Raw genomic sequence first — 27,325 nt, 5'->3', positions numbered from 1 at the left:
AAAGATTTTATGGCACAATTTGAACAGGATAATTTTCTCTGGATCAACACCTTAAGAAGAGATTATTTGGTCACTTGTCATTATTTTTGTAGAAAACTCTCTGAAAACTAGCTGCTATGTTTCCTACAGTAATAGCAATGTTTGCATTTCCAATCACAACTCCCATAAAAGTGCCTTGGAGTAGCGTGGGCAGGATGGGGGGTGAAAGGCAAGTTTCCTTGAATGCCAGTTGGGTTAGGTGCCACAGTGGTTTGGTGCTTCCTGATGTTATGCAAGACAATGTAAGTGCAAGTCTTGCTTTTAAGGAAGTTTTAATTTTTGGTTTCCTCCATAATGGCCTGTTGTGTTGCTTCAAGGACGGGTTTGAGAATATACTGGTAGGTGTTTCACACAAGTGCAAGGGAGGCTATGTTAACCACCTGAGACATTAATTTGGAATTGTTTGTGATTTAAGATTAAAGAAAGTGGCTCTGACCTTGTTAATATTCATCAGGAAGAGGATTTGGTTAATCAAGAACCGATCTGAGAAGAGAGTCTCTGGACAGGTGAAGCTGATGCCTGTCACCAAGGAGCAGATTGTAGTGAAAGTGGATAGGTCATGACTAACACCTGGAGGAATCTAGGGTAACAGATGTGTTGGTGAGATGAAAAAACGTTTGTAATTGCTGTGATTAGAGTTGAAGTGATGGAAGTAAATGAAAAGTACTCAAAGTTGTTGTGAATTTGGAACCCAGTTCTCTGATAGATAGAAAAATTAGAAAAGTTTTAAAAATTAACTTAACCCTCATGGGTTTCTGAGTTGCTGATGTAATGGGAGGAATGATGAAACGGTGTTTTATTCAGCCCTCTTCAAAATGTTTTATTTTTGACCACTGATAACATCAAGGAAGGAATCATCACAGCTCCAAAACTCTGAAAGCACCCAGTTAAAAGGGCAGCATTAATCCTGGATACATTACCAGAAATGTCAACCTTGTTAAAAATAAGAACAGATTATCTCATGATACACTTAACTGGTTTGGATTGCAATCTTCAAGGCTCAGAGGACATGCTTTGTCAGGGGCTTACATTTTTTTCACAGGTAATTAGATATGGTAGGAGGCAATAATTGTGCTGCTCTGAAATGGACTGACAGCTGAAATCCCATTCACATCACAGGTTATCATTGCAAACCATTGCATCGAATATTACTGCACCTTCTTGGCTTAAATTTTATTCTAATTTGAGACAGCAGTGTAACAAAATGCCATTGCTTGTGCAGAAACAAATATCTGTTCCTAGATATGGAATAGCATTGAGTGATTTTAACAGAATGTAGTTGTAAGAGTTAACAGCCTTTCTGTCTCCCAGCTATAAAGTGATCTTTGCTTTCTTCTTTGGTTCATGTTTAGCTGCTGTTGAATCGTGTATTTTTCTTTAATCATTCATGGGCGTGGATGTCCCTGGCTTGGCCAGCATTTATTGCATAATCGTAGTTGCATTGGTAAGCTACTGCCTTGATCTGCAGTTCCATTTCCTGTATGTCAATAAGCAATACAGTTAGAGCACCAGGACTTTGACCCAACAACAGTGAAAGAACAGATAGATTTCCAAGTCAGGTGGCCAATGACTTCGGCAAGAACTTGTGGGTGCTCCCATGTATTTGCTGGCTTGTCATGAGTTTAGAAGGAATTAACTGTGGAACCTTGAATTTCCGCAGTGTATACAGTGGATTGTTCACACTGCTGCTACTGAGTATCAGTGGTAGAGGACCTAGATGTTTCTGAACATCTAGGGGGGTTTAAAAAGTGAGGCACTGAAAAAGCGCAGCAGGTCAGGCAGCATCTGAGGAGCAGGAGATTCCATGTTTCGGGCATAAGCCCTTCATCAGGAATGAAGGGCTATGGCAGAAAGGTAGACTCTCCTGTTCCTCAGATGCTGCCTGACCTGCTGTGTTTTTCCAGACACACACTTTTCAACTCTAACTCTCCAGCATCTGCAGTCCTCACTTTCTCCTAGTTTCTGAATGTGGTGCCAGTCAAATGTCTTCTTTGTTCTGGATGGTGACAGGCTTCTTGAGTGTTGGAGTTGCACTAATCCAGACAACTGGGTCAGAAGTGAGAGCATTGCATCACATTCCTTGTGTCTTATAGATGGTGGACAGACTTGGGGGAATAAGGAGGTGGGTTAACTGCTGCAGGATTCCAAGCCTCTGACCTGTTTTTGTGGATACATAATTAATTGAGTTCATTTTCTGGCCAATAGTAAGCCCCAGGATGTTATCGTGAGAGATTCAATGATCGTGATGCCATTGAATGTCATAGGGTGATAGTTAAATTCTCTCTTTGTGGAGATGGTAATTGCTTGGCACCAGCGTAGTGTGAATGTCATTTGCCACTTGTGAGTCCAAATATTGTCCAAGTCCTGCTGCATTTGAACATGGACTTCCTCAGTATTCGAGGAGTTGCAAGTGTGTTGAATATTGTACAGTCATCAGTGGACATTCTCACTTCTGACCTTACACTGGAAGGAAAGTCATTGTAAGAAGTTTGGGCCTAGGACACTACCCCAAGCACTCCCCTACATTCTATATATTCTGTTAGATTTCAGTTCTCCACACCAATGGAAAAAATACTTTCAAGAGTTTTCAGGTTACAAATTACACAAAGATGGACTGATGAAAGGTAGCTGACTGTGCACTGGTGGACACTGAAAGGCATCAGAATCAAATAGGATTAAAGGAGGAATCACACCCTTTGAATAATATGTCTAGCTATGGTAGTAATGCTTGCTGAGGGATTTGCCAGGTTGAAGTTGCAAAAAATGGGTTATTGCAGTGCAAAGAAGGTACTAAATTTAGGAATGCTAATTATACTATTAATACACAAGAACTGAAGAAATTAGATTATGGACAGCTGTTTTAAGGCAAATCCATATCTGAGATGGGAGTCTTTTAAAGACCATTGATCAGAGTACAGGACCAGCATGTTCCTGTGAGGATAAAAGATAAGGATGGCAAGATTCAGGAACCTTAGATGACAAGAGATATTCAAAGTTTAGTCGATACAAAGAAAGCATATGTCAGGTTTAGGAAACTAAACTCAAACAAGGCCCTTGATGAATATAAAGGAAACAGAAAAAGAACTGAAACAAGAAATAACGAGGGCTAGAAAAGGTCTTGACAAGTAGGATTGAGGTGAACCCAGTGGCATTTTATGCATATACTCGGAGCAAGAAGGAAGCTAGGGATAAGTGCCCTCAAGGACAAAGGAGGGAATTCATGTAGGGAACCAGTGGAAGTGGCTGAGGTCCTTACTGAGTACAGGTACACAGTCTTTTATCCAAAATCCTTAGGGCCAGTTGTTTTTCAGAATTTTTCGGATTTCAGAATAAATTACATTTTCACTGAAAAAAAAGAAACCTTACCAAACAGCAGACCCAATGTGAACAGTACGAGCGCTGAGCCACAATTGATGCCTGCCAGTGCTGGGCCACATCACGTCTGAGCAACGTGGGTCGAGTGGGTGTGGAGTTGGGTCACCTGTATGTCAACCAGCATCTGCAGACGCCAAACAACCTTGTTATACAGAAAAAAACTTCAGGATAAAAGCTTCGGATTTCGGAGCTTTTTGGGTTTCGGAATTTCGGATAAAGGATTGTGGTACCTGTACTTTGCATCGATATTGACCAAGCAGAAGGACGTATGATGGTAAGATTAGGGATGGATATGTTGATATTAAGAGGTAGTGGTATTGGTTGTTTAGAAAAACACCAATGTAGATAAATCTCCAGAGCCTTGATTGGTTGGACCTTAACAGAGACCTTTGTATCCGTTTAGCCACAGGCACGGTCCCAGAACAGTAGAGTGTAGTCAATGTTGTTACTTTGTTTAAGAAGGGCAACAGGGATGATCAAGGAAATCCTAGGCTGTTGTATTATATCACTGGGGCGGCATGGTGGCACAGTGGTTAGCACTGCTACCTCACAGCGCCAGAGACCCGGGTTCAATTCCCGCCTCAGGCGACTGACTGTGTGGAGTTTGTACGTTCTCCCCGTGTCTGCGTGGGTTTCCTCCGGGTGCTCCGGTTTCCTCCCACAGTCCAAAGATGTGCAGGTTAGGTGAATTGGCCATGCTAAATTGCCCATTGTGTTAGGTGAAGGGTTAAATGTAGGGGAATGGGTCTGGGTGGGTTGCTCTTCAAGGGTCGGTGTGGACTTGTTGGGCCGAAGGGCCTGTTTCCACATTGTATCTAATCTAATCACTGGTCGGTAAATTATTGGAAAAGATTCTTAGGGACAGGATTTACTTGCATTTGGAAACAAATGTACTTTTTAGGATAGTCAGCATGGCTTTATGTGGAAGGGGTCTTGTCTCACAAACTTGATAAAGATTTTTGAGAAGTGACAAAGATGATTAAGGGTGGAGAAGTGGATATTGGTTACGTGGACTTTACTATAATTTTTGACAAAGTCGGTCATGGTAAGTTGGTTCAGAAGAGTAAGTCTCTTGGGATCCATGGTAAGTTGGCAAGTTGGATACAAAATTACCTTGATCATAGGAGACAGAGGATAGTTGTCAAGGGTTTTATTTTGTTGACTGGAGGTCTGTGACCGCTGTTCTGCGGGGATCAATGTTTAGACCTCTGTTATAAGGCATGATTAGTCATTTTATGGTTGACGCCAAAATTGGTGGTATAGTGGACAGTGAAGAAGGTTGTTTAACAGTACAACAGGATATTGGTCAACTGGGCCAGTGGGTCAAGAAATGGTAATTGGTGTTTAATTTAGATAAATGTGAGGTAAGACAATCCAGGGCAGGAATTAGAATGGTAGGTCCCTGCGGGCAGTTATCAAACAGAGACACCTAGGGGTGCAGGCACATAGTTCGATGAAGGTGGCATCATAAGTAGTCAGGGTGGTGAAGAAGGTATTTGGCATGCTTGCCTTCCTGGGTCAGAGCACTGAGTACTGGAGTTGAGGCATCATGTTAAATCTGTATAAATGTTGTATTTTCACATATATCTTGAACATACGGTGAAAAGTGTTTTGTCGCCACAATCTGGTGTCATTTAGTTACAGTAAGGATTTTTAAAAATGACTTAAGGATAACATTTAAATTTGTTAAGTTCGTTGAGAAAAGTTGCCTCAAGCATTATATAGTGTGTCCTATTTGGGAAGGGGCAAAACTTGACTTACTCTTGGTAAATAGGGCAGGACAGGTGACTGAGGTGACAGTGGGGGAGCACTTTGGGACCAGTGACCATAGTTATATTACTTTTAAAATATAGTTCTGGAAAGGGACAAAACTGGTCCACAGGTTTGAGTTCTAAGTTGGGTCAAGGTTAATTTTGATGGAATCGGACAGGAGCTTGTGGGGGTTGATTGGAGTAGTTGGTTTGCAGGCAAAGGTGGGAGCCCTTTAAAAAGTGAGATAGCTAGAGTTCAAGGTCTATATGTTCTTGTGAGGGTGACGGGCAAGGTTGACAAGAATAGGGGACCCTGGATGATGAGAGATATTGAGGCTTTGACCAGAAAAAAGAGGTATGCCTCAGGTACAGGCAGCTGAGATCAAGGGAATACCTGGAGGTATATAAGGGATACAGGAGTTTACTGAAGAAGGAAATCAGGAGGATGAAAAGGGGGCATGAGATGGCCTTGGCTGAGAAGATTAGGATGAATCTAAAGAGGTTCTTTAAATATATTATAAGAAAATGAATAAGTAGAGAGAGAATTGAACCCCTCCAGGACCAAAGTGGACGTGTCTGTGTGAAACCGCAGGAGATTGGCAACATCTTCAATGAATATTTCTCCTCTGTTGTTTATCATGGAGAAAGACATGAAGAATTGAGGAAGTTAGTGGAGTGGTGATATCTTGGGGACAGTCCATATCACAGTAGAGGATGTATTAGAATGTATGAAGATGAATAAATCTCCTGGTCCTGACCCTAAATATTCAACAACACTGCAAGAAATTTCGGGAGCCCTGGCTGATATTTTTGCATCATCATTAGCCACAGGTAAGGTACCGGAAAACTGGAGGATAGTGAATGTTGTGCCCTTATTCAAGAAGGGCTGCAAATAAAAACCTGGGAACTGTAGGCCAGTCAGCTTAACACCTGTGACAGGTAAGTTACTTGAGAAGATTCTGAGGTAAGATATACATGCAGTTGGAAAGACAGGGTTTGATTAGGAATAGTCAGCATGGCTTTGTGCATGGGAGATTATGCCCTCAAATATGTTAGAGTTCTTTGATGAAGTGACCTGGAAGGTTGACGAGGCAGGACGGTAGACGTAATCTATATGGATTTCAATAAAACTTTGATAAGGTTCCACATGGTAGTCTGCTCTGGAAGGTTAGGTCACATAGAGACCAGGGGGAGCTGGCAAATTGAATGCACAATTGGCTTGATGGTAAGAAGCAGAGGGTAATAGTCAGATGGAGGCCTGTGACTAGTGTAGTGCCTCATGGGCTGGTGCTGGGTCCATTACTGTTTGTTATCTGTATCAATGATTTCGATGAGAATGTACAAAGTATGATTAGTAAGTTTGCGTAATACACTAAAATAGACGGTCTCGTGAACAGTGAGGAGGATTATCAGATATTGTAGCAGGACCTTGATCAGCAGGGGAAGTGGGCCGAAAAGTGGCAAATAGTGTTTAACATAGATAAGTGTGAGGTCTTGCATTTAAAAAGTCATATCAAGGTTGACATTTCATGGTGAATGGTAGGGCCTTGAGGAGTGTAGTGGAACAGGGGCATCTTGGAGTTCAGGTGCATGGTTCTCTGAACATGGAGTGAGGAAGGCTTTTGGCCCACTGGCCTTCACCAGTCAGGGCACTGAGTATAGAAGTTGGGAGTTATGTTGCAGTTGTAAAGGACATTGGTGAGGTCACACTTGGAGTATTGTGTCCAGTTTTGGTCACCTTGCTATAGGGAGGATGCTACTAAACTGGCAAGTGTGCAGAAGAAATTTACAAGGATGTTGCCAGGACTTAACAGCCTAAGTTATAGGGAGAGGTTGGACAAGCTAGGACATTTTTCCGTGAGAGCATAGGAGACTGAAGGGGGGCATCTTATAGAAGAGCATTGATTGAGTGAATGCACTCAGTCTTTTTCCTAGGGTTCAGGAATCAAAGACTAGAGGATATCAGTTTAATGTTAGAAGGGAAAGAATAAAAGGGAACCTGAAGGGCACCTTTTTTACACAGAGGATGGTACGCCTATGGAAGGAGCTCCCAGCAGAAGTGGTTGAGCCTGGGTACATGAACAACATTTAAAAGACATTTGGACAGGTACATGGATAGAAGGTTTAGAAGGATATGGACCAATTGCAGGGCAATGGTTTAGCGTGGATGGGCATTTTGGTTGGCATGGACCAATTTGGACCAAAGGCCTGTCTCCGTTCTGTAGGACTCTGACTTTGTGTGAGGTATTTGGATTGGAAAGGTTTAGAAGGATAAGGGCCGTGCAGGCAAATGGGACTGGTTCAGTTTAGGAAACATGGTCGCCATGGATGAAATGGGCTGAAGGACCTGTTTTCGAATTGTTTGACTCCATGACTTAATGCTTAGTAATGTCTTCAGAGTCAACTATCTAACAATGGATTTGGAGTCACATGTATGCTGGACCTGGTAGGGACACCAGGTTTCCTTACATGGGCCAGACAATCAATGATGTTTTCATGATCACCATTACTGACACTAGCTTTCAGTTTCAAAATCTACCATTTGCCCTGACTGGATTTGAGCTCTTACCTTGGTTTGATGATGCCACTGTTATCCCCTAAATAATGTTGAAGGTTGCCTCTGAAGATGTTCTAGACAAAAATGGGAATGTGGTCCAGTGAAAGGACCTATGACTGCAATGTCAGACATCTCTCCTAGATTTCCTTGGGAATTGGTTGTGACTGGCCTTGTAAATAGTATGCTTGGCCAAAATGAGGAGAATGTAGTTCTGGAGGCATGAAATGGGAATCAAGAAATATTAGTTTGTTTTTCCTGTTCTAGCCCAGATCACATCAGGATCTGGTAAGTAGTACGCATCTGTTTTCAATTTGTGATGTCAGCAGATTTGATCGTGTTTGTTTGACTTTATGCACAGTCCTGATCTAAAGGTCTACTTGCAAACATAATCTATAATCGATAGTCCAAACATATTTATGAACTATCATTAAACTGAATTTTCTTCCTAATGTGCTTCTAAACTTATTTACCTTGCTTCATTTTCTCCCTGTCTTGATGCAGATGTTCACTCCAGCTGAGGCAGTCATTTGTGGGCATGGTAGTTGAGTGGTTAGCGCTGCTGCCTCACAGCGCCAAAGACCCGTGTCTGATTCCAGTCTTGGGTGACTGTCACTTTCTCCATGTGTCTGCATGGGCTTCCACTGAATGCTATGGTTTCTTCCCACAGTTCAAAGACATGCAGGCTGGGTAGATCGGTCATGGTAATTTGTCACATAATGTCCGGGAATACATAGGCGAAGTGAATTAGTCATGGTAAATGTGGGGTTACAGGGATAGAATGGGAAGTTCTTCAGAGGGGTGGAACAGACTCATTGGGCCGAACAGCTTCTATCTGCCCTGTGGGCATTCTGTGATTCCAAGTAGCCATTTGTGTTGTGAGGCTTGACACTCTGTTTCAGCTGATTATTCAGATGTGAGATTCAGCTTATAACTCCCAATGACATCAGTAAAAAGGTAATTTAAAAAGTGTGAGGCAGCAGGTTTCATATTGATTTGGGGAGCATCTGCTATCTGCCTGTCTTCTGCTTCAGTTAGATTTTGTTGATCTTATGCAGTGTGTTCTAATTGAATTACTGTCATGACATTTAGTGCACAATAGTTAATAGATTTGCCCCTGAAACCACTAATGAAATATAGTAGCCTGTCTATATCTAATAGAAAAATCATGGAGTACAGGCCATTTGCTCTGAGGGTAAAGAGATGCCTTTTAATAGATTGGCAAAACAAAATCAGGTGGATATCTAGGAATAATTCACACCACCTGACCACTACCTTCTCAATGCCACTTTGGAATGGGTAACAAATTCTGACTTTGCTGGCAATGGCTGCATCCCACAGAAACAATAAATTAAACATCATTTTTATATTTAACAGAGAACTGCTTCAATCCCGTACATTTCCCACCAGGAAGTTAGTTTAAAATTAGCTACTGTTTGTTATGAGCATACATTGGGAACAATGCACATATTGCCATGTTCTTACATTTAAAGCCAACAAGTAAACTTAACAGTCTGTGAGTAATATCAAATTTCAAAATCAGTGTGAGAAGACCCTTTGCAGGGTGTTGTCATAGATTAAGCATGGACCTGAAATAAAAGGGACAATCTTGGAGTAGAATGTGAATGGTGCTAGGAAAGCCTTAACGTAATGTGCACAACAGGAAGCAGGAGGCCTGGGTCAGCCAATCCTTTTCTATATGCCCCATTTTACTCTCCTTAATAGTCAATGTAGTAGATTGCAAGGAAGACTTTATGGATAGGCCATTGATGCCTTTCCTGCTGCAAGCACTTTGATTCTCTCTCTCTGCCATCTTCCCTATCAATGTAATCAGAGCAATGACAGCTGTTTCCTGTTTAAATCATATCCACCTCACTTCTGTCCCAACTCCTCCCATCCCTCCACCTCCCTATCTCCACAGGCCCTACTCAGGTTATCCCTGCCATTAATCGGGCCACTCATTTAAAATTGTATTATGTCATGTGTTAATGCAGCATAAGGTCAGAACTCAGAAATGCTTCCAGCATTGTGATTCGAACTCCACATCTGCCGTTCTGCCAACCATGCCTGGAAATGTCAGGCATTGATGACAATGCAGCGACAAGAAAAATAGAGAGAGTCAAGCAATGGTTCCAAGGATGTTCAATCTTGGATTAATTGTGGGATTTTGAGGTCAGGTGTCCAAAATGGAGCAGAGAATCAGGGTGGCACAGGTGTAGAGTTTCTGGTTTGTCCTTCACAGTTATCATTTAAGAAATTGTGAAATACCTGTCAGAAGATTAGTCCAACAGCAGAGTTAGAGGCATGAAATCAGGTTGTGAAGTGATAAAACTAAATACCAGTTGCATACAGTTCTGGTCACTGCATTATAGGAAGCATGCAGAAGCTTTGGAAAGTGTTCAGGGTAGATTTACTAGGATGTTGCCTGGTATGGAGGGAAGGTCTTATGAAGGAAAGGCTGAGGGACTTGAGGCTGTTTTCATTAGAGAGAAGAAGGTTGAGAGGTGACGTAATTGAGACGTTTAAGATATTCCGAGGGTTAGATAGGGTGGACATCAAGAGCCTTTTTCGTCGGATGGTGATGGATAGCAAGAGGAGGCATAGTTTCAAATTGAGGGGTGATAGATATAGGATATCAGAGGTAGTTACTTTATTCAGTGGACTGGGGCATGGAACGGCCTGCAACAGTAGTAGACTCACCGACTTTAAGGACATTTAAATGGTTATTGGATAGACATATGGATGGGAATGGAATAGTGTAGGTTAGATGGGCTTCAGATTGGTTTCACAGGTCGGTGCAACATCGAGGGCTGAAGGGACTGTGCTGCGCTGTAATTTTCCATGTTCTATGATGTTTGTCTCCCAGTGGCAACTTACAGTTGTGGATCACAAGGTAAGATTAGTCACTGGAAATGGAACTGTTCTGACTCTTTGTTGAACTGTGTGTGTGTGTGAAATGTTGCGGAGTTTGTGGTTGATGAGAAGTTGAGATCATGCAGTTGATGATGAGTGTTAGAGTAGACTCTGTCTTTTAGCTCACAGCAGAGTTTTGTTTGGGATTGTTTCTACTAATTGAAAATGAATTGTTCTGACTTGTTGGTGAATGTCACATATAGCTTGGAGGGAGCAAGAAGTAGTCTGTTTTGCTTGGACATGGTTAGCTTTTGGCAGACAGTGAAGACCACTGTCTCCTGTGCAACAGTCTCCTATAACAACATGGCTTTGAATGCTTATGCAAATGATCTAGGTTGTGATTTCACAGAATATCCTTGTGCATTGAATTTAAGTGATTGACAGTACATGAGCAATGAGCTACAGCTCAACACATCAACTCACAATGAACTTACTTTGAAGATAACTTCAGCAGCAGCCGAGTTTCCTGACTTGAACTGACAACCTTCCATCATTATTTAAGCTTTTGAAGCAGCTGAGACTATATTAAGACTAAATTCCTACACACAGTGAAAATGCTGTGACAAAGGTCTTCCATTTCAAAAAGCCCTCCTTTGAATTCTGAGCAGCTCCCAGTCAGCTGTTTATAGTACGTGTGATGTCTGAGTGTCACAACACGTATGATGACATCATCTCTCGGTAGAGTAATTCTCAAAAGGTTACAAAAGAGAGTTTTTGTGCAACATTAAGTGAACCTGCTTATGAAAAGGGTTTGACATTTACTATTGCAATGCCTGTTTACTTATTTTTTAATGATATGGGGACATCTGTCAAAGCAACAATGGGCAGTTTATAGGAGCCAAAATCCTTTCAGGAGCATTAAAAACATCCAGCTGGTAGCAGGGTGATGCAAGATCCTTGGCAATGAGATGCAACCATAATCAATTGTGGGTGGACAGTGTTTAGTCAAGAACCACTACTGCAGCACTCTGTAATTCTGAACCTGGCAATTGAATGGCACGGATTTTGCAGTCATTGGCAAAGGAAAAGCAGTTGCCATTCTTTACATCCACAGGTGGGCCTTCTGCGAAAATTCAGAAAAGGAGCTTTCCTTCATCTGTCTATCGAAGTAGGTTGGAAGAAGTACCTGGGGAGAGTAGGAGGAAAGAGAATCATAAAGAGGGGACTGGGGGTTTTGAAGGAAGATTGTACCTAAGTGGCATTGGTAAGCTGGATCTGGCAGGAAAATAATTGCCTTCAGGATCTGCCAGTCTTTCCTTCACTTTAGCTGCCAGGTTCACATGATTACATAATGTTCAGCACCATTTGTAACTCCTCAGCTACCGGAACAGTCAGTGTCTATGTATAGCAAAATTAAAAATCATATAACACGAGGTTATAGTCCAGCAGGTTTATTTGGAAGGTCAAGCTTTCAGAGTGCTGCTCCTTCATCAGGTGGTTGTGGAGTATAGACTGTAGGACGCAGAAATTATAGCAAAAGTTTACAGTGTGATGTAACAAACTATATATTGAAAAAGACGTGGCTTGTTTGTTAAGTCTCTCATCATCCAAATCATATGTACAGCAAGTCCTTGATCACATCCAAGTTTGGGCTGATAAGTAGATTAGATTCTGGATTAGTGGTGCTGGAAGAGCACAGCAGTTCAGGCAGCATCCAACGAGCAGCGAAATTGACGTTTCAGGCAAAAGCCCTTCATCAGGAATAAAGGCAGTGAGCCTGAAGTGTGGAGAGATAGTGCTCTTCCAGCACCACTAATCCAGTATTTGGTTTTCAGCATCTGCAGTCATTGTTTTTACCTAGTAGATTAGATTCCCTACAGATTAGATTCCCTACAGTGTGGAAACAGGCCCTTTGGCCCAACAAGTCCACACCAACCCTCCGAAGAGCAACCCACCCAGACCCATTCCCCTACACCTAACACTCCGGGCAATTTAGCATGGCCAATTCACCTAACCTGCACATCTTTGGATTGTGGGAGGAAACCGGAGCATCCGGAGGAAACCCACACAGACACGGGGAGAATGTGCAACCTCCACACAGACAGTCGCCCGAGGCGGGAATTGAACCCGGATCTCTGGTGCTGTGAGGCAGCAGTGCTAACCACTGTGCCAACGTGCTGCCAGTGCCACAGAAATACCAAACAAAATTTATCCCAATAAGAAAGAATCAGCATTTGATATAATTGCCATCACTGCAACCCCAGCATAAACAACCTCAATCTCACTATGGAAACTTTACTGGAATAGCTATTCAAATACTGTGACTGCAGGAGCAGGTCAGAGGCTGGAGATTCTGTGGCGAATTACTCAGCTTCTGACTCTCCCAAGCTTGTTCACCAAATCATAAGGCATACAATTTTATGGAATCACAGAATTGTCACAGTGCAGAAGGCGGCCATTCTGGCAATCGTGTATGCACCTGACTCTCCAACTGAGCATTATGACTTAGTACTAAACAGCTGTGTTTTCCCTGTTGCCCTGCAAATTGTTTCTTTTTAAATAATCATTTTATAAATAATTATGCCAAAATTTAACCATGACTGAAAAAGCAATTTTCCCAATTCTCATTTTAAAACTGAGCCCTCGCGTTCTTGATTCATTTTATAAGTGGGAAAACTTTTCCCACATTTGTTCTATCCAAGCTGTCCAAATCTTGAACATTTTGGTCAGATTTCCTCTTGATCTTCTCTCTCAACTTCTCTGGATGGGGTGGAATTTGTAAGAAGTGACCAGGGAGTTTTCTAGAGCAGTAAGTCAATAGTCCGACGAGGGAAGGGACCATATTGGACCTGGTACTGGGGAACGAGCCAGGCCAGGTGGTAGAAGTTGCGGTGGGGGATTTTTTTGGGAACAGTGACCACAATTCTGTAAGTTTTAGAATACTCGTAAATAAAGAAGAGAGTGGTCCTAAGAGTACTAAACTGGGCCAAGGCCAATTATATCAAAATTAGACAGGAGCTCGGAAATGTGGATTAGACACAGCTATTTGAAGGGAAGTCCACATTTGAGATGTGGGAGGCTTTCAAAGATAGGTTAGAGATAGTGCAGGATAGGCATGTCCCATTGAAGGCAAAGGATAGAAAGGGCAAGATTCGTGAACCGTGGATGACAGGAGAAATTGTACGACTAGCCAAGAGGAAAAGGGAAGTGTACATAAGGGCTAGGCAGCTAAGAACAGAACGGGCCCTGGAAGAATATCAGAAGAGTAGGACATATCTAAAACAAGGAATCAAGCGGGCTAAAAGGTGTCATGAAATAGCTTTAGCGAGCAGAATTAAGGAGAATCCCAAAGCATTTTATTCTTATATACGATGCAAGCGGGTAACTAGAGAAAGCACTGGTCCACTGAAGTATAACGAAGGAAGGCTGTGTGTCGAACCTGAGAGATTGGGTGAGATTCTGAATGATTATTTTGCATCAGTGTTCACTGAGGAGAAGAAGATGATGAATGTTGAGATTAGAGATAGAAGTTTGATTAGACTTGATCATGTTGGCATAAGTAGGGAAGATGTGTTGGGTAGGCTAGAGGTTACTAAGGTGGACAAATCCCCAGGACCAGATGGGATCTATCCCAGGTTGCTGAGGGAGGCGAGAACGGAAATAGGTGGGGCCCTGACAGATATCTTTGTGGCATCCTTAAACACAGGTGAGGTGCTGGAGGACTGGAAGGTGGCTCATGTTGTCCCCCTGTGCAAGAAGGGTCGTAGGGATATTCCAGGTAACTACAGACCAGTGAGCCTGTCGTCAGTGGTGGGAAAGTTGCTGGAGAAGGTACTGAGGGATAGATTCTATTTATATTTAGAAAAGAATGGGCTTATCAGTGATAGGCAACATGGTTTTGCGTGGGGGAGATCGTACCTTACCAACTTCGAGGAAGTGATCAAGTTGATAGATGAAGGAAGGGCTGTAGATGTCATATACATGGACTTTAGTAAAGCGTTTGATAAGGTTCCCCATAGTAGACGAATGGAGAAAGTGAGGACACATGGTGTGCAGGGTGTTCCAGCTAGGTGGATAAAGAACTGGTTGAGCAACAGGAGACAGAGAGTAGTAGTTGAAGGGAGCTTCTCAAAATGGAGAAAGGTGACCGGTGGTGTACCACAGGGGTCAGTGCTGGGGCCACTGTTATTTGGTAATATACATAAATGATCTGGAAGAGGGCACTGTTGGTATGATCAGCAAGTTTGCAGATGGCACGAAGATTGGGGGAGTAGCAGAAAGCATAAGGGACTGTCCGAGAATACAGGAGGATATAGATAGACTGGAGAGTTGGGCGGAAAAGTGGCAGATGGTCTTCAATCCAGAAAAATATGAGGTGATGCATTTAGGCAAGACTAATTCTAGAGCTAATGATACAATGAACGGAAGAGCCTTGGGGGAAGTTGATGGGCAGAGAGATCTGGGAGTGCAGGTCCATTGTACCCTGAAGGTTGCTGCACAGGTGGATAGAGTATGCTTGCCTTCATTGGACGGGGTATTGAGTATTAGAGCTGGCAGGTCATGTTAACATTGTACAAGACATGCATTTAGAGTACTGTGTACAGTTCTGGTTGGCACATTACCAAAGGAATGTGGATGCTTTGCAGAGGGTGCAGAGAAGGTTTACGAGGATGTTGTCTGGTATGGACGGTGCTAGCTATGAAGAGAGATTGAGTAGGTTAGATTTGTTTTCATTAGAAAAAAGGAGATTGAGGGGGAACCTGATTGAGGTTTACACAATCATGAAAGGTATAGACAGGGTGGATAGACACAAGCTTTTTCCCAGGGTGAAGGATTCAATAACGAGAGGTCACGCTTTCAAGGTGCGAGGTGGAAAGTTTAAGGGGGATACACGTGGTAAGTACTTCACACAGAGGGTAGTGGGCATTTGGAATGCGTTGCCAGCAGAGGTGGTAGAGGCAGGCACGGTAGATTCATTTAAGATGTGTCTGGACAGATGCAGGAGTAGGTGGGGAGCAGAGGGATACAGATGCTTAGGCATTGACCAACAGGTTTAGACAGTACATTTGGATCGGCTCAGGCTTAAAGGGCCGAAGGGCCTGTTCCTGGGCTGTAAATCTTCTTCGTCTTCGTCATGTTCTTCATCTTCATCTTCTTTTTCTTCCTTTCTTCATAACTGAAGTTTTTCATCACCAGAATCATTCCCATAAAGTTCTACTGCAAACTCTCCCTGCATTGTGGTGCCCAGACTGTACACAATTCCAACTCTGTAAAACTAGTGTCTCATACAGGTTCAACATAACATCGCTGATCTTGTATTCTTGTATGCCACTAATAGTAAAGTCTAGGATACTGTGTGTTTTATTAACTGTGCTGTCTCCCTGTCCTGCCACAATAATGACCTGTGCACATTTATACCCAGGTCTTCCTGCTCCTTTGCACCTTTCAGAACAATGTCCTTTATTATGTCCTTGTTCTTTCTAACAAAACACATTCTCGGGAGCTCAGATGCATAGTCTGCAAAGTGAAAGGATATGATGGCACTGCAGGACATCTGTTTTCATAATGACGCCTAATATGGGACAGGAAGAGACAAAGTATATCAGTTTGAAAAGCAGCAAATAAGGACATCAATTTAAATGGCAGCAGTAATGGCTTTTTACTGGAATGTGTCTAGTATTCAGAATAAAATAAATTAATTAATGACATAAGTATAGATTAGTTGTATGGTTTTATAGTCATTTTGGCGCCATGGTTACAAAGAGATCGAAGCTGGGAACTAAATGTTCAGGAGTATGTGAGTTTTTGATGGGACAGGCAAGAAAGAGTGCGGTGGCTTTGTTCGTATCAGATGGAATTGGTACATTCGCAAGAAATTATCTTGGATCAGATGATGTAGCATTTATATGGGTGGAGGTAAGAAATAGCAAGGAGAAGGAGAAGACACTGGTGGGAGTTGACCCCCCTAGCAGTAGCTGTTCCATAAGACAGAGAATAAATCAGGAGAGAATGAGGGTGTATAAAAAGGAGAGGTACATTAACCATGGGTAATTTTAATCTTTCTTTAGGTTTGAAAATCAAGTTGACAAAATCAACCGCCTGGAAAAATTTGAGATAGTTTCCTGAAATAATAGTCCATAAGAGAGGAGAAGATCCTGGTTTTAATTTTAGGTAACAAGCTGGGGGGATGTGACTGCATGGAGAGCTTTGAGAATGGGTCTAGAGATGAAAAATTTCAGTCACAAAGGAAGATTGAAGAAGTTGGCACTATTCTCTTTGGAAAGAAGAAAATCAAGCAGAAATCTGGGTAGAGTAGATCGCGCAAAGGTTTTCCCATTTTAAATTGATCGCGAATGAGAGGGCAGAGACTGAAAGTGATTTGCAAGTGAAGTAAATGTGATTGAAAAATCAGCAGGAGAACATTTTGCAGACTGCACTTATAACTCCATTAAATCTGAGATTGTTATGGAAAGGACAAAGATGAGCTTGACATCAAAACTCTCAATTGGGGAAGGTTGATTTTAACGAGATCAGATATGTTTTTGCCAGAATGGACTGGGAGCAGAAACTCTCAAGTAAATCTATCTCAGAATAATGGGATGCATTCATGGAGGAAATATGGAGAGTGATGGGCCAACATGCTGAGTGGCAGGAAGCAGAGATGATGGTTCAGGGGCAATTTTCTGGCACAAAGTTGTTTTTAGTGAGGTCCAGCAGAAGTCAGTGCTTGGGGCACTGAGGATCAGAGGGGCCTAGGTGTGTATGTCGACAAGTCCCTAAGATAACAGGGGGCAGGTCAATAAAGTGGTTAAGAAGGCATATAGTGTACTTGCCTCATTAACCGAGACTTGGGAGTTTTAAAACAGGGAGGTTATACTGGAATTGTTTGAAACATTGGTTAGGCTACCACTAGAGTATTCTGTGCAGTTCTGGAATCACATTATAGGAGTTATATGATTGCGCTGCTGAGGGTGCAGAGAAGATTTACCAGGGCTGAAAAGTTTTCATTATAAGGAGAGATTAGTCAGGCTGGGATTGTTTTCCTTAGAGCAGAGGAGATTGAGGGAGGATATGATTGAGTATTTAAAATAATGAGGAGCATAGATAGACGAGACAGGAAGGAACTTTTCCCTTTGAGGGGATCACTAACTGGGGGCATAGATTGAGGGAAGGGGCAGGAAGATTTGAAGAAATGCTTTTTCACCCAGAAAGTGGTGGGAATCTGGAACTCACTGTCTGTGAGGGTGGTAAAGGCAGAAACCCTCATTAAATATTTTAGAATATTTAAATATGCACTTGCAATGCCAAGGCATTCAAAGCTATGAGGGCTACAAATTGGGATTAGAGTAGTTACGTGGTTGCATCCATAACTCTCAAAAACACTGGATGGGTGGGCTTTTTTTCTGTGCTACAGATCTCTAACTAAGACGTTGTGGATTTACCAAAATAGAAAATGCTGGAAAGTCTCAGCAGGTCTGGCAGCATCTGTAAGGAGAGAAAAGAGCTGACGTTTCAAGCTTTGACAAAGGGTCAGTCAAACTCGAAATGTCATCTCTTTTCTCTCCTTACAGATACTGCCAGACCTGCTGAGATTTTCCAGCATTTGCTCTTTTGGTTTCAGATTCCAGCATCTGCAGTAATTCGCTTTTATCTGTTGTGGATTTAATTGGCTTCAGGCTTTCTTGGATCTGGAAATGTATAATGAAGCAGGTTTACAATAAGAGATCCCTTGGTAATAGTGACCATAATGTAGTAGAATTTAGCATTTAGTTTGTGAATGGGAAACTTTGATCAGGACAACTGTGCTAAACTTAATTAAGGATAATTACACAGGAATAAAGATAGAATTAGGTGGAATAGACTGGGAAAGGCAACTACTGAACAATGGCAGATGTTTTTAAACAAAAAAAGTAGTTTGTAACTCACAGCAAAGATATATCCCAGTGAGTAAAAGGTATACAGAACTTTGGTTAGGTCACAGTAGAAGTACTATGTGCAGTTCTAGTCACCACACTATAGGCAGGATTTGATTACACTGAAGGGGATGGTGAGGGATTTCACCAGGATGTTGCCTGGGTTAGAGCATTTCAGCTATGAAGAGAGGCTGGATAAGCTTGGGGTTTTTTTAGCAGCAGAAATGGTGAGAGGGAACCTGATTGAGGTATATTAGACTATGGAGCTGAGAACAAGGTGGATAGAAAGCAATCAAGAGTGTGGTGCTGGAAAAGCACAGCAGTTCAGGCAACATCTGAGGAGCAGGAGAATTGACGTTTTGGGCAAAAGCCCTTCACCAGGAATGAGGCTGGGAGCCTCAAGGGTGGAGGAATAAATGGGAGGGGGGGTGGGCTGGGGGAAGGTAGTTGAGAGTGCAATAGGTGGATGGAGGTGGGATTAAAGGTGATAGGTCGGAGGGGAGGGTGGAGCGGATGGACAGGAAGGAAGATGGACAAATTGGATGGGTCATGAGGACGGTGCTGAGCTGGTAGGTTGGAACTGGGGTTAGATGGAGGTAGGGGAAATGAGGAAACTGGTGAAACCCACATTGATGTCCTGGGGTTGGACAGTCCTGAGGCAGAAGATGAGGCATTCTTCCTCCAGGCGTCAGGTGGTAGTGGAGGAGGCCCAGTACCTGCATGAGCTCAGCAGAGTGGGAGGGGGAGTTGAAGTGTTCGGCCATGGGTGGTGGGGTTGGTTGGTGCAGGTGTCCCAGCGATGTCCTCTGAAGCACTCTGCAAGGAGGCATTCTGTCTTCCCGATGTGGAGGAGACTCTATCGGGAGCAACACATACAGTAAATGACGTGTGGAAGTGCAGGTGAAACTTTGATGGATGTGGAAGGCTCCTTTGGGTCCTTGTACGGTGGTGGGGTGGGGGAGGTGTGTGGGCGCAGGTTTTGCAATTCCTACTGAGGAGGGGAAAGATCCTGGGAGGGGAGGAGCCACACCCCCCAACAACCCACCATCCCCTCCCGACACCTTCCCCTGCCACCGCAGGAATTGCAAAAACTTACGCCCACACCATCTCCCCCCCACCCCCCAGCTCCGTCAAAGGCCCCACAGGAGCCTTCCACCCCACATCCATCAAAGTTTCACCTGCACATCCACACGTCATTTACTGTATGCTTTGCTCCCGATGCAGTCTCCTCTACATTGAGGAGACAAAACGCCTACTCTCAGAACGCTTTAGAGAATATCTCCGGGACACCTGCACCAACCAACCCCACCGCCCCGTGGCAAACACATCAACTCCCCCTCCCACTCTGTTGAAGTCATGCAGGTCCTGAGCCTCCTCCACCGCCACTCCCTTACCTGGAGGAAGAACACCTCATCTTCAGCCTCAGGAATCTCCAACCCCATGACATCAAAGTGGATTTCACCAGTTCCTCATTTCCCCCCACCCCACCTTACCCCAGTTCCAACCTTCCAGCTCCGCACCGTCCTCATGATCTGTCCAATCTCTCCATATTTCTTCCCACCTCTCTGTCCTCCCCTCCTACCTGTCACCTTTACCCCCAGCTCCATCCACCTATTGTACTCTCAGCTACCTTCACCCCGCCCCCCCCACCACCACCACCACCACCCGGGACACCACCTTCCATTTATCTCTCCACCTCCGAGGCTTCCAGCCTCATTCCTAATGAAGGGCTTTTGTCCAAAACGTTGACTCTCCTGCTCCTCGGATGCTGCCTGACTTGCTGTGCTTTTCCAGCAACACACTCGTGACTCTAATGTCCAGCACCTGCAGTACTCACTTTCTCCTGGATAGAAAGCATCTGTTTTCCTTAGTCGAAGGTTTGGGAACAAGGGGACATAATTTTAAAGTAAAGGGTAGGAGATTGAGAGGGGATTTTGAGGAAAAACATTTTCACCCAGAGAGTGGTAGGTCTGGAATACACTGCCTGAGAAGTTAGTTAAGGCAGGTAACCTCACAACCTTTTAAATAGTACTTGGATGAACAGTTGAAGTGCCATAACATTGTGTTAAGGGACAAGTGTAGGTAGTAGTTTATTTTTGACCATACAGACTTGATGGGCTGAAGGGTTTTCTCTGTACTGTGTGAATCTATGATTGCAGCACAGTTTACATCACTACAAATTGTGGGGTTGGAGATGAGGTACATGGTCAAATCTCCAGGAATACATCCAGATTGGCAATCCTACTATTGAGGCTGTTATATAATTTCAGTGTATCTCTCAGAGAGATTCTTTTGAGTGGGGTTACAATGGATATTAGACAAAAAGGTAGGATCGTCGACGTTTGAGGTTTTTTTAAGATTCTGACATTAGACTTGCTGCACTATAAAACAAATTAAATTTGAGTGGCTTGTTCTTCAGTCATTTAGATCAGCCTTGGTTCATGAGGTACTTTGTGCTCATCTTCCATGATGGCAATACATGATGTAAATTATAGATAAAATGATTCCTCATACAAGGAAGGGATGATGAGAAGGTCTGTGTGTTTGTAACAGTAATTTACTGTCAGAGCTGAAAATAAATTTGATCTATAAGTTAACAATGAATTGTAGGCTGTTTATTCTTTCTGTCAAATGTACAAGTTTTGATTTTCATCAGATATGCTTGCACATACACGAGGCAAAGAATGTCATTGATAGCACGTATAAATAGGTGGTCACACCACGAACTTAGACTCCACAGGCAGGAAGGGAGTGGGTGACCACTGCTCTCAGTGGGCAGTGCAGGAATCTCGTGTGGCTATTCCCCTGCAAAACAGATATACCGTTTTGAATGTTGTGAGGGGAATGACCTCTTATGAAAGCAGCAGCAGCCAAATTCATATCACCATGGTTGGTTCTGCTGCAGAAGGTGGGAGAGATAGGCATAAAAATGCTATAGTTGTCGAGGATTCAATCATACAGGGAACAGATAGGCTGCAAACAAATTCAGGATGGTTTGTTATTTCCTTGGTGCTAGGGTCTTGGATTCTCTGAGCGGTTGCAGGGCATTCTGGAGAGGGATGCTGAACAGCTAGTGGCTGTGGTGCACATTGGTACGGGCGAGATAGGTTTAAAAAAAAAAGTTGATGTCCTAAAAGCAGAATATAGGAAGCAGAAACTAGGAAGAAAGTTGAAATGTAAGACCTCAACAGTAGTTATTTCAGGATTACTACCAGTGTCACAAGCTAGTCAGAGTAAAAACAGCAGGATATATAGGATGAACATGTGGTTGAAAAGACGGTGTGAGGGGATGGGTTTCAGATTCATGGGGCTTTGGGACCAGTTCTGGGGCAGGTGGGATGTGTACAAATTGGACAGGTTACATCTGGGCAGGAGTGAGACTGATCTCCTTGGTGGGAGTTACTTGGTAGAGTAGTTGGGGAGGGTTTAAACTTGTGTGGCAGGGAGCTGGGAACCAGAGCAGTAGGGCAGTAGATGCTGAAATTGAGAGAGAGAGAGAGAGAGAGAAGCCAAGGCAAACATGACTAGGAACAAGAGCAGGCAGGGAAATGCTGCTGAAAAGAGCAGAGGAGGTGGTCTGAAATGCATGTGTTTCAATGCGAGAAGTATAATAAGCGAGGTAAATGAAGTTAGAGCTGTGGTTAGTACTTGGATCTATGACATCATTATGATTACAGAGAGTTGGCTGAAAGAGGGACAGGACTGGCAGCTGAATGTCCCAGGATGTAGATGCTTCAGGTGTGGCAGAACGGGATGTAAAAGGGGTGGGCAGGTTGTATTACTGATAAAGGAGTATCTCACAGCTGTACCAAGGGAGGCTAGATCAGAAAACTGGTGCAGTGAGGCAATAAAGATAGAACTCCAGAATAGGAAAGGGAAAATCACAATGTTGGGTTATACTACAGGCCTCCCAACAGCCAATGGGAGATAGTGAAGAGAGAATGTAGATAGATTTTGGAAAGATGTGGAAAAAAAAGCAGGGCTGTTGTGGGTGGGTAATTTTAACTTCCCCTTTATTGACTGGTACTCACTTCATGCTAGGGGCTTGGATAGAGCAGAATTTATAAGGACCATTCAGGATGTATGACCCTGGTCAAAAAGAAAAAGGAAGCAATCATAAGGTCCAGGAGGATGAGAACCAACAAAATCCTTGAAGCATATAAGGAAAGTAGGAAAGAACTTAAACAAGGAATTGGAAGGGTTAAAAGGGGTCATTAAAAGTCATTTGCAAACAGGATTAAGAACCCCAAGGCTTTTTATGCATATATAAAAAGAAAGATGGTAGCCAGGGAAAGAGTTGGCTCACTCAAGGACAAAGGAAGGAATCTATGTGTGGGGCCATAAGAAATGGGTGAGGACCTAAATGAAGACTTTGTGTTGGTATTCACCGAAGAGAAGGAATTGGTACAGGATGATCTCAGGGAAGGGAGTGTTGAATTTCTCGGCCAAGTTGCTGTTAAAAAGGAAGATATGTTGTGTGTCTTAAAAGGTTTTAAGGTAGATAAGACCCCAGGTCCTGATGGAAACTATCACAGAATATTGAGAGACAAGAGAACAAATTGCTGGCACGTTGACAGACATCTTTGTATCCTGTTTGGCCACAGGTGAGGTCCCAGAGAATAGCCAATGTTGTCCTATTATTTAAGAAGGGTAGCAGGGATAATCAGAGAAATGACAAGTCTGTGAGTCTCATGTCTGTGGTAAGGAAATTATTGGAAAAAATTCTCCAGGGGAAGATCTATATACATTTAGAAGCAAATGGACTGACTGGCGGTAGACAGCATGGTTTTGTGCAGGGGAGATTTTGCCTCATTAACTTGATTGAGTTATTTGAGGATGTGACAAAGATGATTGACGGAAAAGTGGTTGATGTTGGCTACGTAGACTTCAGTAAAGCCTTTGACAAGGTTCCCCATGGCAAACTGTTACAAAAGATGAAGAAGTCACATAGTATCAGGAGTGAACAGGCAAAATCGATACAGAACTGGCTTAGTCATAGAAGCTAGAGGGTAGCAGTGGAAGGATGCTTTTTGGAATGGAAGGTTGTAACTAGTGGTACTCCACAGGGATCAGTGCTCGGACATCTGCTGTTTGTGGCATCTGAGGAGCAGGACAATTGACCTTTTTGGGCAAAAGCACTTCATCAGGAGCCTGATGAAGAGCTCATGCCCGAAACGGTTGATTTTCCTGCTCCTTGGATGCCACAAACAGCAGATGTCCGAGCACTGATCCCTGTGGAATACCACCTGCTGTGTTTTTCCAGCAACACACCCTTGAGTCTAATCTCCAGCATCTGAAGTACTCACTTTCGCCTCTGCTGTTTGTGGTCTACATAAATTATTTAGAGGAAAACTTGGCTGGTCGACTTAGTAAGTTCATGGATAATACAAAGATTGGGGGCGTTGTGGATAGTGAGGAGGATTGCCAGATGATACGGCAGGATATAGATCAGTTGGAGGCATGGGCAGAAATATGGCAGATGGAGTTTAATCTGGACAAATGTGAGGTGATGCACTTTGGAAGGTCAAGTGCAGGTGGTAATTATACAGTGAATGGCAGAACCCTTAGGAGTATTGATATGCAGAGGGATCTGGGTGTGCAGCTCCACAGATCACTGAAGGTGGCAGCAAAGATAGTAAGGCCTATGGCATATTTGCCTTCATTGAGGCAAGTTATGCTGCAGTTTTATAGAACTTTAGTTAGGCCACACTCAGAATATTGCATAATGTGCTGGTCACCACACTACCAGAAGGAAGTGGGTGCTTCGGAGAGTGTACAGAAAAGGTTTACCAGGATTAGGGTGTAGGTTTGCTCGCTGAGCTGTAGGTTTGATATCCAGATGTTTCATTACCTGGCTAGGTAACATCATCAGTGGCGACCTCCAAGTGAAGCGAAGCTGTTGTCTCCTGCTTTCTATTTATATGTTTGTCCTGGATGGGGTTCCTGGGGTTTGTGGTGATGTCATTTCCTGTTCGTTTTCTGAGGGGTTGATAGATGGCATCTAGATCTATGTGTTTGTTTATGGCGTTGTGGTTGGAGTGCCAGGCCTCTAGGAATTCTCTGGCATGTCTTTGTTTAGTCTGTCCCAGGATAGATGTGTTGTCCCAGTCGAAATGGTGGCTTTTTTAATCCATGTGTCGGGCTACGAGGGAGAGAGGGTCGTGTCTTTTTGTGGCTAGCTGGTGTTTGTGTATCCTGGTGGCTAATTTTCTTCCTATTTGTCCTACGTTTACCAGGATGTTACCTGGTATGGAGAATTTTAGCTGTAAAGAAAGGTTGGATAGACTGGGTTTGTTTTCACTGGAGCACAGGAGTTTAAGGGCAACCTAATAGTACTCTATAAGGTTATGAAAGGCATGCATAGAGTGGAAAGTATGAGGCTTTTCCCTAGGGTGAAGGGATCAATTACCAGGGGATACAGAGATGTGCAAGGCAAATTTTTCACACAAAAGGTGGTGAATGCCTGGAACACACTGCCAAATGAAATGGTGGAAGCAGACACAATAGCAACATTCAAGAAGCACCTGGACAAATACAAGAGTAGGGTACAAATTCTCGAAGTGAAGACAATTTTAGTTTGGAACGGCAAAATGTATCGGTGCAGGCTTGGAGGGCTGAAGGGCTTGTTTCCTGTGCTGTATTGTTCTTTGTATACATTTGCTGAGACAATGGAAGGATGGATTCAGTTGTGTAACTGCCCCAGAAATGAGATATGGCATCATGTTTGATTAGAGTTCAAGTGTGATCCACCCAGAAATTTTGTGAAAAATTCAAAAGGTATGGGCAAGATTTTTATATTTTATCATTAATACAGTATAATCGAAAATCTCTGTTTTTGTCTTCACTCCCCTCTCCCACCACAGAATATTGACATCACAAACTTCAGCAGTAGTTGGAATGATGGTCTTGCATTCTGTGCTGTGCTTCATACATATCTTCCAGCACACATCCCATACCAGGAACTGAACAGTCAAGATAAGGTAAAATTGCCATCTATTGATTGCTTCACGTAATGTGAAGATTAAAGGGTTTTCTTGATTTCTGTGTGCAATGCATGCCCTCTATAGTTTTCAAAATGCATGTTTTAAACTTATTTATTTTAGCAGTATTTTGGCACATTCCTCTCTTGACTCAAAACCTGGTATTTTTACACAATCCTGATAACCTTGAAGTGAATGTCACAGAGTTGACACAACTTGTCCCATGCACCAAGTGGTTGGCTATTTCAAGAATCACTGTTTGATGAATCAGGTTTGCGTGTGCCCTTAACGTATTAATGCCCCTCAGCAACGTGCTGTTCCCAGCTCCAACATGATGCTGCAAACCGCCCCCCCCCCCACCATTCAATATCATCAGCAAATTTGGATATGCAGCTGGTTCTTCATCCAAGTTATTTAATAAGAATTAAAAGATGAGGCATCAGTATAAAATATTCAGGAATGTGGCCTGTGAGAATTCTGTCAGTTGGGGAGGTCCAAAATGAGAGGCCTATAATACCAGATTGTCATCAACAAACCATGAGGAGCTCACGTGACTGTTTTTGAAAACTCATTCAGGGATGTGTAATATCATTGTAATATCATTGTAACATCAGGGATGTGTAATATCATTGTAATATCATTGTATGTGTAATACCATCACTAATTGTCCTTGAGAAGGTTTGGTGAGCTGCTTCCTTGAACTGCTTCAGTCCATTTGGTGTAGGTAGACCACAAAGCCATTAAGGGGAGTTTCTAGAATTTTCCCTCAGCAACAATGGAGGAAGGGCACTTTCCAAGTCAGGATGGTGTGCAGCTTTAGAGGGGATGGTGGTCTTCCCATATCTCTGCTGCTCTTGTCCTTCCAGATGGCGTTGGTACTGGGTTTAGAAGGTGTTGTCTATGCAGCCTTGGTGAATTTCTGCCATGTATCTTTTTGATAGTACACACTGCTGCTACTGAGTGTCAGTGGTGGCGTAAGTTTCTGGATGTGGAGCTAATTAAGTGGGCCGCTTTTTCCTTGGTGGTGTAAAGCTTCTTGAGTATTGTTAAGACTGCACTCGTTCTATATTTCATCACACTTCTGACTTATGTAGTGTCGGTGTTGGGTAAGGTTTGGGGAGTCATGAGATGAGTTACTCACTACAGGTTCCTAATCTCTAACTTGCTCTTGTAGCCACAGTATTTATATAGGTGGTCCAGTTCAGTTTCCTGTTAATGGTAAACCTGGGATGATAGTGCAGGATTCAGCAGTGTTAATGCCATTGAGTGTCACGGGGCACTGATTAGATTCTGTCTTGTTAGAGATAGTCATTGCCTGGCAGTTGTGTCACACCAATGTTAATTCCCACTTGTCAGCTTAAGCCCAGATATTGTCCCAGTCTTACTGCATATGAACAAGGACTACTTCAGTGTCTCAGGAGTCTTGAATCATGCTCAGCAGTGCATAATCATCAACGATGCAGTGATGGATGAAGGGTCATTGATGAAGCAGGTGAAGATGGTTAGGCCTAGGACATTGCCCTGAGGAACTGGCTCCATATGGTGCAATGCTAATGTCCCTATCTCAGAGACAGGAGGCTCACATTCAAGTTCTATCTGTTCCAGAGGTGTGTAACAGCATCCCTGAACAGTTTGATTAGAAAATATCTGCCCTGAGGAACTGGGGCTCTTATAGTGCAATGATACTGTCCCTGCCTCTGGAGTACCAGACTTCAGTAAAATTGCTTAAATGTTGTCAGAACCCATGGCTTTTACAGTATCCAATGCCTTCAGCCAGTTCTTGAAGTGAAGTGAAAATACTGACATCTGTGATGTTGGAGAATTGTGGAGGAAATTGTGATGGATCGGCATTTCTAATGA

At 43.1% G+C, this 27,325-nt stretch overlaps 1 protein-coding gene across 7 annotated transcripts in view; it reads left to right on the top strand.

Moving 5' to 3' along the window:
* Positions 1-27,325, top strand: part of specc1la (sperm antigen with calponin homology and coiled-coil domains 1-like a) — a 307,162-nt gene that overhangs the window by 252,276 nt on the left and 27,561 nt on the right. For all 7 annotated transcript variants that reach the window (XM_072587016.1, XM_072587015.1, XM_072587014.1 and 4 more), the window contains exon 14: positions 25,349-25,465. In XM_072587016.1, the coding sequence (XP_072443117.1) occupies positions 25,349-25,465 (117 nt within the window). The remainder of the gene's footprint in view (positions 1-25,348; positions 25,466-27,325) is intronic.

This window comes from Chiloscyllium punctatum, chromosome 17, assembly GCF_047496795.1.
Source record: "Chiloscyllium punctatum isolate Juve2018m chromosome 17, sChiPun1.3, whole genome shotgun sequence".
Taxonomy (NCBI): Eukaryota; Metazoa; Chordata; class Chondrichthyes; order Orectolobiformes; family Hemiscylliidae; genus Chiloscyllium; species Chiloscyllium punctatum.
Note: the sequence above shows the minus strand (reverse complement) of the source record. Positions and strands in the feature narration are given on the sequence as shown.